Source organism: Camelus bactrianus, chromosome X, assembly GCF_048773025.1.
Source record: "Camelus bactrianus isolate YW-2024 breed Bactrian camel chromosome X, ASM4877302v1, whole genome shotgun sequence".
In the NCBI taxonomy this organism is placed as follows: Eukaryota; Metazoa; Chordata; class Mammalia; order Artiodactyla; family Camelidae; genus Camelus; species Camelus bactrianus.
Window position 1 is genome coordinate 24,219,068 of NC_133575.1, and position 13,444 is coordinate 24,232,511.

Here is a 13,444-nt window from a genome sequence, read left to right on the forward strand (position 1 = left end):
CATAACTATCCAATCTCCTATGCCAAGATCCAGGCTCAGCGGACAATTTTATTTTGGTTTTCATCTCCAAGACATCTAAGACAGAGGACTCTAGAATGGAGTGACAACTCCAGTCTTTAAAAAATATATACATTCCCCATCTAAATAGATTTACTATTTGTACTTAAACCTCTCGCTGTTGCCCCAAAAAGATTTAATGCAACATAAATACACTTAGTATAACAAGACAGTTAAAAAGAGGGAGAATTTGGATAAAGGGGGAAATAAATTGCCATTCTGGGTAATCTATTTACATCCATGAATTGGATAGGATGAACTGGTCCCCTCCAGCTGTGATTAACTCTGGATAGACTGAAGGAGATCTAAGTATCGGATTGGTTAGTTAGAAACTGAGCCTCTGAAACATGGTGACCCCAGCCCGAGTAACTGCCGTCCCTGCCTGGGGAGAGCTGAGGCGCTTGCCTCATGCACAGCTTATTAAATGCAATGGGTAGGCCCTTCCGCTTCCCTCCATACAGTGGCTTCTCTTGCCATGAAAGAGCCTGGTGGTCTGGGGGGAAACTAGCTCCCTTTATCTAAAAAGGCTCTGCATCGAGTGACTTTGGGTCCTGGACGTTTTATCATCGACAGTGTGGAAAATTACCTGAAAAGAGCGAGGCTGGAGAAATCCCCCTCCCTGTCATGTCCTGGAAAAAAAGATTACAACAAAAAACCATCCTTCCCCAAATGACTAAGGTAACGCTCAAGGATGCCCCACTGCTGACCGAAGACAAGGCTAGACACGAATCCTACTAATTCCCATCCTTTGCCTAATAAAGGATTACCTGAACTGTTTCATTCCCACTGATCAACTGGACAAAATGCTTGTTAATCAAACTGTGGCTAAGCATCCCTCCTTCCTCCGGGCCTCTGAACTTTGGCCCACTCTCAGCCTGGCCCAGGATGCCGGCCCTCCCGAGAGCTGACTGGGCTCAGGGCAAAAGAGCCTCCAGCTTTGTCACTCCTCTCTGTGAAAGAAAACCACTTTTTGCCTAACTCTTTACACACTTGCATGCTCCCTATGGCAATAGTCCCTCTCCCCACATGCAATAATCCTTTCAAATAAAGTCTCTCCTTACTAAAAAATGAAATAAAGAAATAAAAATAAAAAGGCGCTGCGGCCCTTTGCTTGGGGGCTCAAACTGCCAAGTGACATGAAGGCCCCGTTTCATTGCATTTCTTGTATACTCCTCTTTTCCCCCTAATCCAACTTAATAGCCATGTACAGACCAGCTGTCAGAATCTGTTTCTGTACTAATTACCAAGGATGTCTATTGGAAAGTTAACATTCAGTGTTATCTTCCTGGCCCCTCTTCCCTACCCTGAGTTCCTCACCTACAATGCTATTTTCTCAGGGGGCCCTTCTCTCACTCAAAACCATGCCTCCTCCTGTGCCCTGCTGCCCCTCTCCCTCCTGCCTCCTCTGGGAAGCTGCTCCTACCACTCCCATGCTCTCCTCCCCTCTTTTTCTGGCATATTCCTCCAGCACATGGAAAGAAATCAGGGATCTTTAAGTACCACCAGAAGACCAGTGGGAATACTACACAGCACTGTGTGAAATAATCCCCAAACCCACAAACATATGTGTAAATATCTGCATACGTGGAGAATATCCTTGAAAGGGTACATGAGAAGCCAGAAAAGGTGGTGGCTGGGCTCCAGAGCTGGGAGCACCACAGCCAGGGGACAGGGCTGGAGAGGGGCTCACGGTTCTCCATATGCCTTCCGAATCCTTCAGATATCTCATACTCTGTGTGGATTAAAGGATCAAAGTAACTAAATAAACACTTTAACGTTCACATCTTCCAGAGTTCTCCCAGGCCCAGCGCCCTCCATCTGCCACGCGCTCCTTGGGGAGATAAATTCACTCAGTTTCAACTTCATTGGTGAGCTGGTGCCTCACAGCTCTGTCCTCTCTGGCCCACACCTGTCCCGCAAGCTCCACAGCTCCCCTTCTCACTGTCAGACACGTGTACGTGGCTGAGTCACCGGCGCCTCAAACTCACCGTCTCCTGTAGCCCATTCACCACCTTCCAGCTACTCGACCCTTGAGGAGGGCCCTCTATCAACACGGCTGAGCGAAAGAACCAACCTGCCCCTACTCCTCCCGCATCGTCGGTCCCCGCTGCCAACAACCACCGTCTCGCCACGCACGGGCCGGAACTGGGACTGGTGCCTTCCCTCCCCAGACCCACGGAAGCAGCCAAACAGCTCAGCCCCTCCCCTAAAACAGCACTCAGATTCAGCCCATCCTCCCCATTTCTACAACCTTCCTTTAGGCCCTTATCATCTCTTTCCTGGGCTTCCACACTCATGCCCAGTTTGACTTCCTTCTTCCTGGATCGTGCTTTTCACGCTCACTCCCAACACAGCTGCCCGAGTGACGCATCGAAGTGTAAATCCAACAGCATGACTGCTGGCTGGCACCCAGGAGTGGCTCCCTGTACCAGGTGAGGAGCCGCAGCATGGCACCGTGTCCTTCCCCACCTGCCTGGTCTCATCTCCTCCCGCTTCTTGCCCTGTTACAGAAGTCACACATGGCTTGCGGTTTCCCAATCATGCGCTGCTGCTCCTCCCTGACACCCCTGTTTATGCTCCTTACTGCTTGGAACGCCCACTCCTGACCCCCTTCAGCTTCCCTTCCTCTTGGCCATCTCCTCACCACCATTTGAGACTCATACGAAGACCTAAGGAAGGAACACGGAATAAAGACGTCCTGACACTGTGAAGACTGAAAACCACCAGCCCCAGGCCCAGTCACCCATCATTTACAAGGCAAAGCAACAGGATCACGATCTCCAGCTAGTTTAACTCAGTGGTACAAGTAACTGATCTAGAACTTCTCTGACCATAACATTAACGATCCGTATAACCACTGGAGGAATGAAAAGGAGCAAGAGGAAACTCAGACTGAGGCTGCATCATGACTGGTCACCCAAAAAAAGACACATGAAAGGTACTGAGTAGGTACTAAGAGCCCAGAGTCCCCCGTTGTCATGTTACATCTCCTAACAACTCGAATTAACTTTACGCTTCACAGCGGATCAGGTTAGCATTTACCCTCCTTTTAGACTTGGGAGCAACCTAATGAATTTGATGTGCAGGCAGCAGAATGAGAATGGGTTTTTGTCTCTCATAAAGGGTACCTTTTCATTGTTAGGGTCGTACATAGAATTTCAGAGCAAGTCTGAGTTCATTTAGACAGTGCAGAGAAAAATACGTCATAAGGTGCCACTACAGATTTAAGTCAGGAGATTGTAGGCTTTAATCTAGGCAGGAAAAAAGAAAACTTTTGCAACGCCAAGGATACACAATGGAGCAAATTCTCAACATCCAACTGGTCTACCAAACAGGTGAATCAGAGTTATCTGTGGTATGAGGGTGAGACACTATGCAGAAGTGAAACGTCAAAGATTGTCTAAGTCACTAGTCACTCAAATTTATGAGAGACACTATTGAGAAAATTCTAAGCTTTTGCTCAGAGCTTCCGCCTTATCTTTGTGGCATAAGCCAAGAATCAGAGAATGCCAGTGGGGGGGAGACACGCAGGGCTTAGGATTTAGAAAATGAATTTTGAACGTTCTAAATTTATGACAAAGCAATGCTTGGCGCTAATCAAAGAAGTTTGTAACAGGGACGTATTCTGAAAAGCAAGCAGAAGAAAAGCTTTCAAAAGGCTTTTCTCTATGAAATTAGGTTGTAAAAAGAATTTCAGCCAAAAGTACATGCATGAGTGCTACAAGGAAAATAAATTCAGCTTCATTTCAATTCATTTATTCATTAACTTATTCAACAAATATTTATTGAATGCTCCATGCAACAATTGGGAGAAATGGAATTCTAAAGACAGAGATAAGACACCCCTGAGACACTTCCTAATTAGCCACTTCCTGTTTTCAAGGGGATGGTGGGGAGGGGTCATGAATAAGAATAACAGAATTCAATAAGATGTCTGGTCAGGAATTGTGATCTCCAAGCCTCTTTCCTTTGCTAAGTGTCATTTGGAGACAAGTTCTTCCTACAGAATAAAGGAACACAAAATACACAGATATAGTAAGTACATGTCCGAAGGACATGGGACACTCCCAATTTTAAATATTCTTCCCCGTTTTCTCTAAAAGCATGCTTGGAGTTGTCATATTATGTAGCCCATCTGACTTGGGAAATACAGCCAGCTTGGCAGGCACTGAGGGCGGTGCATCTAATGACCTCCCATGGATTCTCTCAGCGGAAAGACAGGAAATGGTGAACTAAAGGCTCCTTAAGCAACACTGAATTCAAGGACCATGAAGGCAAAGCTATGGCTCTGAAGCTCTTTGAGAAGAAATGCAAGACAACAGGAGAGGAAGAGCAAAGGGAAGCAGACCGGCTACTTCCAGGAGGGGAGCTCTGCAGAGATATTTCTTTGGGATTTGAGAGGAAGTGAAAATGTGATAAAGTAGACAGAGAAAGAAGGAAGGTCATCCTGACCTTTACTTGAGGGTCAAGATAACTTACAGAAAGATTTTCATTAACAGCAGGTTCTTCATTTTGGACCTTTACGCAGCCCTGGTGTAATTTATTTTTTCTTTCAGAGAATAAACCATCTCATTCTTGACATCTTGGACATCTTTCAGGGTAAAGTGGTTATCACTGTACCACACATAGATGGACTGGTTTATTCATGTCTGGTCCTAAAATTATTCCCTCAAGTTAAGGTACCTTCCATGGAATGTGCCACAATTCTACATAAATGATATTTATAAAGAATGCACAATTTCATGTAAATGATTTTTACACAGAATGACTCTTCTTTATGCTCTGCTGCAAGGTTGAGTTGGCTATTTAGAGTCAGAAAATCTGGATTTGAATTCGGTTCTGCCACTGGCGAATGTGAAATCTGGGTCAAACCATTTGAACCTCTCTGAACCTGCATTCTTCCATCCATCTTCCATACAGAACTTTTAGGAAGATTAAATGACCCAAAATGCATTCAAGTGCCCTGAAAATGATGAAATATATATAAATGGTAGCTTCAGTACTCTGCACCAACACTTGGCCTGGCTGTCACGGTATGGAAGGGAAGCATGCTAATAATAAGACAGAACTCTTGACCAATGAGGTAAGAAGACATATTATACAACAGCAACAATTAGATATTACAAATCTATTTTTATTCCTGGGTAACATCAAATTTTACTTCTAATGCCAAGCCCAGCTTTTTCTTCCTATTTGACTGACCTTTAAAATATTGAAAGATTTAACATAAATGAACCTAATGATGATTATTAATAAAGTAAAGGGAAAGGTTTTACCTACCATTATACTCATTGCCAGTCTTACAAATAAGGCCAAAAATAATGTTACCAATAAAACCAACTGAATGTTCCATATTACCTCCTGGATGGTACTCATGTGACATCCTCCCTGTAGTTTTAGGTTTTACCAAACATTTCCAGAGCACCCAGTAAATGGTCACATTGTGCTAGGTACTATAGAGGACATTAAGAGAATTAAGACACAGTTCTCATTCCCAAGGCATTCACTATCTCCATCAGAGGGAGGCATTGGGAGTAACTGATAAAAAGGCAAACTGTCACAGAGTTCTTTGAGAAAGGTCCAGTATTCTGGGAATATAAACAAAAGATAGATTACTTCCAAATGCAGGGATCTAACAGGGGAAATAATTCAGAGCAAAGGCGTGGAGGATGGGTAGGACTCTTTTGCCAGATGTGGCAGTGGAGGGATGCGGGTGGGCAGTGAGGCTGAGAAGCAAGCTTGAGCTTGACCCAGAAAGTGGATGAGGGCAGGATGCATTCAGAACCAGTAGCTACAACAGCATGGCCAGAATACAGGTACAAAAGATGAAGCTGTGAAAAAAGCAGGTCAAGAGAAAATTGTGGAAGGTTTTAAATGCCCAGCTGAGAAGCTGGGTTTTTTTCTAGATGCAGAAATCCAATGAAGGAAGAGCGCCATGATGGGTCTTGGTTCTGGAAAGCTGCGCAACTAGAAGTCAGTACAGAGGATGTATTGGAGGGCTGGGAAGGAGACTAAAGGGAAGCCGACCAGATAAGGAGCGTTGGTCAGAGGCACTGAGAGCTAGAAAGAGGGCAGTGGCAGCAGACAGCAGTGGATAAACGGCAGTTTGCCTTTTCATCTTGAGGTGACATACTCCCCGAGGGCTCTGGTTCTCAGACACACTGTGTTGCCTAGATTAAGAGGTCTTTGTGCCTTGGGCTAAACCAAAGAGATGAAAGTACTCAAGTCCCATAAATTTGAGCAACTGCTCCTTTAAAGACTCGCCTGGTGGCATCTGTCTAAAGAAGGCACACTGAGTTAGAAGTGATCATGTGCAAAAAGCCTTTCTTAACCAAGGGACCTGTGATACAATAAATGTAATACAAAAGTAAAAGTCCAATGATTTGCATTAACCTGACACCACACAGTACGCCAGATTTTTACATCTTTGTCCTCTGTGCCATCATTATGAAATTGTCTTTAGTCTTATACTTTTATAATTTCTGCTCTTTTCCCATGAACATCTTTTTCGGGTGATGACTGACAACTGCAATTGCCTCACTAATCTGCTAGGACGGTGAGCATAAATGATTTTTGTGTTTGATGATGAAAAATAAGATGAACTAATTCATACCCAAATATGACCAATGAGCCTACTTCCTTAAGTGCTTTAAGATAGATCATATGGGCAAACACATGTACAAATCATATAACCATAAAATTAAATGACCTACTTTGTTCTTACATTCTATTCTCAAATATAAAATCAAAGCCTCTGAAACACATGCAACAAATCAAATACCACCATCAGCATTAACTCCTTTAACACCTAAAGTATGATTTCTTACTTATGCTGTTGCATTCATTTTCTTGTTTCAGATACAAAAAAGAGAGAGAGAAAATCTGTAAATGGAGCTACGCAGATTATTGGAGCAAACAATTAGACATAGAACGACTCTAAGTGAAGATTCCTGGCGCTTTTCTATGTGCGCAAGTGTATGCGCTCTGCATACCAACGACAAAGCTAGAAAGAAAACTCACCTGTTTTCTTCCTCAAGATCTGCTAGGATTCTCTCTAGCTCCCCTCTTTCCTCACTCTCTAAGGAAATCAAGATCTGGGCAGGACTACGAGGCTGGCTCAGGGGGGAGTCCTGGTTCAAACTTTGGCAGTAATGCTGGATTAACAAATGTTCATCATCTCTGGAAAATAAAATCAAAGGTTTTGGTTTTTTCCCCCCTTATTTTGCTTTTGGGGGTCAGGGACTCAGGTGTGTATTTTAAAAGAGAAACAGTTATTTGCTCTTAACAATTAATTAGACCCCTTTTCCTATTTCTGAAGACACTGTGACATTGTTGAGGTTGTGCTCTACCATCCTATTGGTGACAATTCCAAGGATCCCTGGCTCAAATTCTCCACTGAATCTGGGTGGCCTATTTACATGGGTAAACGAACAGCAGAATTACAGCAACACTGGGGCTCCATGTCGACAGTTTAACCAATCGTTAGTAAATATTAAGCGACATAATAATGGCTGTATAATGTTTTGCTACCAAGCCTGTCAAGATAATCTGCTCACTCACCCACACTATTGTTGATACTGACCAGGAAAAAACTGAAGCCCATAAAAGAACAGAGCAAATATTTTCTTCAGTAGAAGGCAATGAAACCCGAAAGTGTTGCTTTGGTGAGCCAGTCTGAACTTACTTATTAAGCCACAGAGGCAGGCTGGTAACAATAATAAAACTACAGATAAAACAACTGTTTCATTTAATTATTGTTTAGATAGAAACACAAAAATTGGAAGGGGAAAAAAAAAGCCATTAAGGTGACTAATTATAAGAGGACTGAACAACTCATTCCTTAGAGCAGCTTTTAAAGACTAATCTTGGGCAACCAAGAGGCCAAAGGCTTTTATTTTGGGAGGCAGTTACAATCTTTCTCCTTAAACCCAGGAACTCTCCAGTACACTGGAGAAATTATTTTCTAAACCCAATGCTCCTAGCTCCTGAAAAGCCTGTGTACCTCCAAGTTATAAGAACTCCATTCTATTCTTAATGGGAGGCTAAAGTTCTGTTTCTGGCTAGATACTAGTAAGATGATACGTTAATACTTCCCTCTCCACACTCATTTAATTTCCTTTTCTCATCTCCTTGTGTTCTGAGTTGAAAAAAAATTCAGATACTGAGGGAAAAAATCCTCCTGATTTAAACGATTTTGGTCCGTCAGGCCAGATAATTGGTTGAAAAGTTAACAGTTGACTAAAAATAATTATTGGATGGTAAAGACAAATGTTTAAGTGAGATCAACCAATCTATCAAATCACTTCCCCAGACCTGCCCCCAAAATATCATGATTTTACCATCCAACACTGAGTCAAAATGGATTTTACGTCCTCAGAATAAGCTAAAGAAAGCTAAATTTCATTTAAAAATAAAAGCTGTTTTACCACCTGATTTACTAGCCCTCTTCCAAACTCGGAAATTTTATTGCTAGAACAGCTAGAATTAAACTTCTCTCACTGTTCTCTTAAGCAGTCACCAAGTGGCAGCCATTATTACACAGATACAACTTGAATTAATTTGAATGTGCGAGAGCTTCTCATGTTCAAATCAGTGACCCAAAGAAGCAAATCATTCAGGTTGTTTACATTTGGCTGATACTTTGGTTAACTATTTTTCTGTCAAAGTATTTTATTATTCATTCTATTAATACTTTCCCCCATAGCTAAGAAAAAGAATGCACCAAGTTTTGTTTGGGGAAAAGGTTGTTTTCTTTTAGGCAACTTGATCATATATGAATGGCTGAGTGTCGATTTTATTCTTTATTATTAACTTGATCGCCTTTATGTACCAGATGAGATGATTTATTCTCATGCCTTACATAACCATTTATGTATAAATGCCACTTTGATACTATTTCCTTCAGTCTAATCGTTCTAAAGGCCGTTTCTCATTTGAATGTGACTTTGGGTTGCCATATAAACTACATATGATAAATTTACCATTTTCCCCTTTGCCTAGATTTTCCATGACAAAGTAGTGATACATCCATACCTTATTAAACTTATAACATTATTATACTTTGACTAGATTTCTTCTCTCTAAATTAACTCTTCAGTTGGCAGATCCTTAATTTTTTCCTCCACATTAACTTCTTAATCTGCTCCCCTGCCTCAGGCTGCTGGTTCATGGCGTACTCCTCTGTGTTCCTTACTGTGACGGGTTCCCCTGCTCGGTAATGCATCACTCTCTCTCCTTCCTTAAATTTGACAGGCCTGGCTTATCATCCCACAAAGAAACTGTGACCTAAATTTGTACTTCCTCTTGTGAAACCCTTCACAAGATTGCCTCATTTTATTTTGCTCATGAAGATGCTAAATCACAAAAATCTACCACTTAGGGTCTCTAGAGGAAAATGCCCAACTAACCGACCATATGGGAATACCAATGCAACTACACCAAGATTGTATCTCCACTCCCCATGAGTGGACAAAATACTACTTAGCCAGCACTTTAAAAATTAATATCCAATCCCTTAAAGTATGTGGCAGGTTTGGTCCAAGATTAAGCATTTAATCTAATTTAAGTATTTAGGACCCTGCGATTTGTGATAGTGTGGCATTAAATAAGAATAAGGCAAAGTGTTTGGGGAACATTCTGGACCATCTGAAACACCAAGAATGCCACAATCTGGATGAACTCATTCTGTGTCAGGTTGTCAAGAGTTTAAAAAAAAAAAAAAGTAAATGAATGGCTCCTTGAAAGATCAAACGAATATAAATGCTAATTCCTATCTTCTTTGCTACCCTACCTCTAAATCCCTCCAAGCAATTTCATCGTCAGGAACATTTTGTAAAAAGAGACAGGATACTTACATGCTCTCATTAGGAGAGATGCTATCATTTAGATAAGATCCATTGCTGTTTTCCATTTCTGCTAGCCTGATAAAAAACGTAAAAGCTCATTAAAACTTATGTGACTTCTTAGAATCTATTCAAGACCTTATCGAACATTCCTGAAAACTAAAGGCTAACTCATGTCAAGAGGAGAAAGGAATCCTTCATATTAAGGGATGTGTGTGTTGGCCTAACCATCTGAGGCAGTGAGCGGTGGACCACAGCTAGTTAGCAGCTTTACATTTCTGTTTTAAATTATAAGGGAAGTTGAATTTTGTTTCTTAGCAGATAGATCTTCCTTTCACCGAGAACAGGCCTTTGTTTCCATGAGAAAAGCCTCCCTAACAACAAATACACCCCGTACCTTACACGACCCTGTGGTTTTCTTTTTAAAGACAATTAAAGCTTTCCACTGATGACAGAGTTACATATAGCTAGTTAATGCTTCCCATGGTTGATAAACACGTTTAGCAGTTAGAATATTGATAAAGGACAGATTCACAGTAACCTCTCCAAACATTCTGCAACCAATTTTTACCTTTAAAAACCTCCTTCATCTCAGACAATAATAAACTCCTTTTACAACTAAAAAAAAAAAAAAGTTAAGCAAACTCTTACAGATTTATTTAACAAGCATAAGATATCTTACAATTAGCAATTCAGGCTTTAGATATAAAAGTTACCTCAACACAAAGAAGGTGGGACAGAAAGGCACAAGGATTAGGAAAATTAATGATTCTCTTCTTTATGGCATATTATGTACAATAAACACAGAAATAGAAAGCCAGTGCTTTCACGTTCTCCACACAACACAGTATACTTTCTTAACATATTTATGTCTGATCTAGCAGTTTTCTAAGAAGGTTAGATGGTTTCTAAGTCAGTTGATTAAACAAACTCAGGATATAAAACACAACAAAGCTACGAGGAGTGTTTAAAGGCCAGGGTTAGGGGAGGCTGTTCTGAACTGATGCTCTTATTGGTCCAAAAACAACATGCAGTGGAATGGCATGCACGTTAGAGGGCAAGCTGATTAGTAGAAATCAGACAAGATTGGGGAAAAAGAAAAGATTTGTTTAAAATGGTTATAGGTTAGATTTCCTTGGTTAGTTATTTCAATCAATATTTGCCTGGCATTCAACTAGTCTCATACCTGCTAGCATAATGTTCAATGCGTGAATGAGTATCATCGTGTGAAAGTTGAGGGGACGAGGCAGGCCTATAAGGCAGAAAATGTGATTAGTCACAGACACCATCCATTAATGGAGAAAAAAACCCCACCACACAGTTATTTATATACATGGCCTAGAATGCTTTCATTTCTAATTCTATGGATAATGTACACATTTAGTTGTTCCTGTAGCTTCTGTATCATCAAGTATTTAGAATCCAGGTTTGAGAGATGATTTCTCCTACTTCTGCTTTTTTCCAAAGCCATAGAGATCACAAACTTCTCGGGCAAGTTTCAGTTATAGAAAAGGTTGGGGGGGACAATGTCTACATGACATTTTTGTCCTCCTTCCTTGTAATGTCTCATACCCTACAGCTGTGAAATTGTGTTAGCACATGTGGTTTACAATCTGAAACAGTTTACACCTGTGCCAGTTACTAGCTGCCTTCTTATTGAATAGAAAGTGTACATTCCCCTAGTACACTTGCAGTCAACAATTTTAGTTCCAAAGAGGCCACTCCAGTCCATGACTACTTAAGATTCCATGTATCAAGATGGTCTGTGCAATTTTGTGAAGAAAGTATGTATCTACCAATTTACCAGCAGGATTGTATTACTTCTTCATAGAGTAAAACTGAATGGCCTAAAATTATAATGTGAAATCTTAAAAAAGAATAACTAAATTCAACAGAGTATCACAATATCGGAAATGTATCTTATTAGGGGTACCATGTGTGAGAATACAAGGGGGCAGGGAATAGGAGGCAAGGGTCAGCATGCATGGTCTGTAGACTCTGGGGGCATAAAATCCTACTCTTTTTGCTTTCATAGATTAGAATCTTGGTAGGGTTAACATGTTTCCATCTATTCACATGTGATCTATTAACTGTCCTTGAAGTTTATACAATATCTCTCAGATTAACCTTAGGAAAAAAATCCATCTGTTCTGAAAACCAGTTCGGGCATGTGCTTTTTTGTTTTCACTAGAATAGGACAAAAGATCTTTTCCATTTCTCTCCTGATAGAGAAAGCCTTTAGGGAAAGGCATGAATCCAAAAGTCAACAGTAATCTATTCAGAGAGGACTAGTTTAGTCCAATGTCTAAATAGCATTCATGGACTCGGTTAGAATACTGAGAAGAATATGGGGTTTTTCCTTACATTTAAAAAAAGAGAAAACTGTGTAGTTACCTAGGCTTATATAGGAAGTGGCCTAGCAATTCATATTTCTTAAAGAAGACACACCATCATAAGATGATTACAACACACTACAGCAAATAATTAGGGAAATGAAGTCTTCCCTGAGAGATAAATGTCTGATGAAACCAATGCTGTCTAGGTCAAGCGTTACCATAATCAAATTTGGAATGAATTACAAAGATGCTTAAACTGTCATGAGGAAACAAAAGGATGAGTACCCAATTTACTAGGCAGATCCAAAGATTTCCAGGTGAATCTCCAGTTTTGGGGATAATCTGCTAATTTCTCAGAACCATGGAATGGCCCATTATTAGAAAAATTAAGATTTGTTTTGAAATATGCACTGTAGGTCAAGAGAATTGAGTGCTTGGATTATTTGCTTTATAAGCCCTATCTTTTGGAACAGAGAAGTCTTTCAATTACATCCTTCTTATAAGCTAAAAGCCCACCATCGAGGAAAATATATTAGTGGAAATATATTTTCCTTTATAATAGTTGCTATCTGGGTAGTATCAAGCAAGAAATCCTGAGACCTTGGAGCATTAATTACACCAAGAGAACTAGGCATGTAAATGCACAGCATTTAATAACATCTTACACAGAAAATCTTATGCAGAGCTTTAATTCTTAGCCTTGAGGATAATTCCATGTTCTTTTTCTTATTAATCTACATAGCGCCTAACACAGCATACATAAGCACAAGAACTCATAAAAAACCGGAAATCTAAAAAAAAGTGTGTGTGTATATATACATATATACACATACATATATATATATTTATACACATACACACACATATATATATACATGTACACTGAAGGAGGTACTATCGAAACCAGAAAATGAGCCAAAAGGGAGTACTGCTCAGAGAAGAATCATTCAGAAACCAAGAATTAGTAGAAGTACAAAACCACTTAGTCCAGAAACAGAACTAAAAGCAAAGCCTTCTAAAACACTTCTCCAAGGGAAGGTAAGAATACTGTTCTTCCTTCTCACTCCCTAAATACAAAACGATACACCCAGAAGCATTATTCCAATTCTCACCAATAGCCAATTCCATCCGACCCACCACCTTCTGTTTTGTGAAAACTCCATTAATAAGTTTTCACCCATTTACGTTTCAAAGCAGAATAACTCAAAG

At 40.5% G+C, this 13,444-nt stretch overlaps 1 protein-coding gene across 14 annotated transcripts in view; it reads right to left on the reverse strand.

Moving 5' to 3' along the window:
* DMD (dystrophin) overlaps positions 1-13,444 on the reverse strand; it is a 1,840,970-nt gene that overhangs the window by 49,945 nt on the left and 1,777,581 nt on the right. For all 14 annotated transcript variants that reach the window (XM_045507265.2, XM_045507267.2, XM_045507235.2 and 11 more), the window contains 3 exons: positions 11,086-11,151; positions 9,912-9,977; positions 7,078-7,236 (listed from right to left, as the gene is read on the reverse strand). In XM_045507265.2, coding sequence (XP_045363221.2) covers positions 7,078-7,236; positions 9,912-9,977; positions 11,086-11,151 — 291 coding nt within the window. The remainder of the gene's footprint in view (positions 1-7,077; positions 7,237-9,911; positions 9,978-11,085; positions 11,152-13,444) is intronic.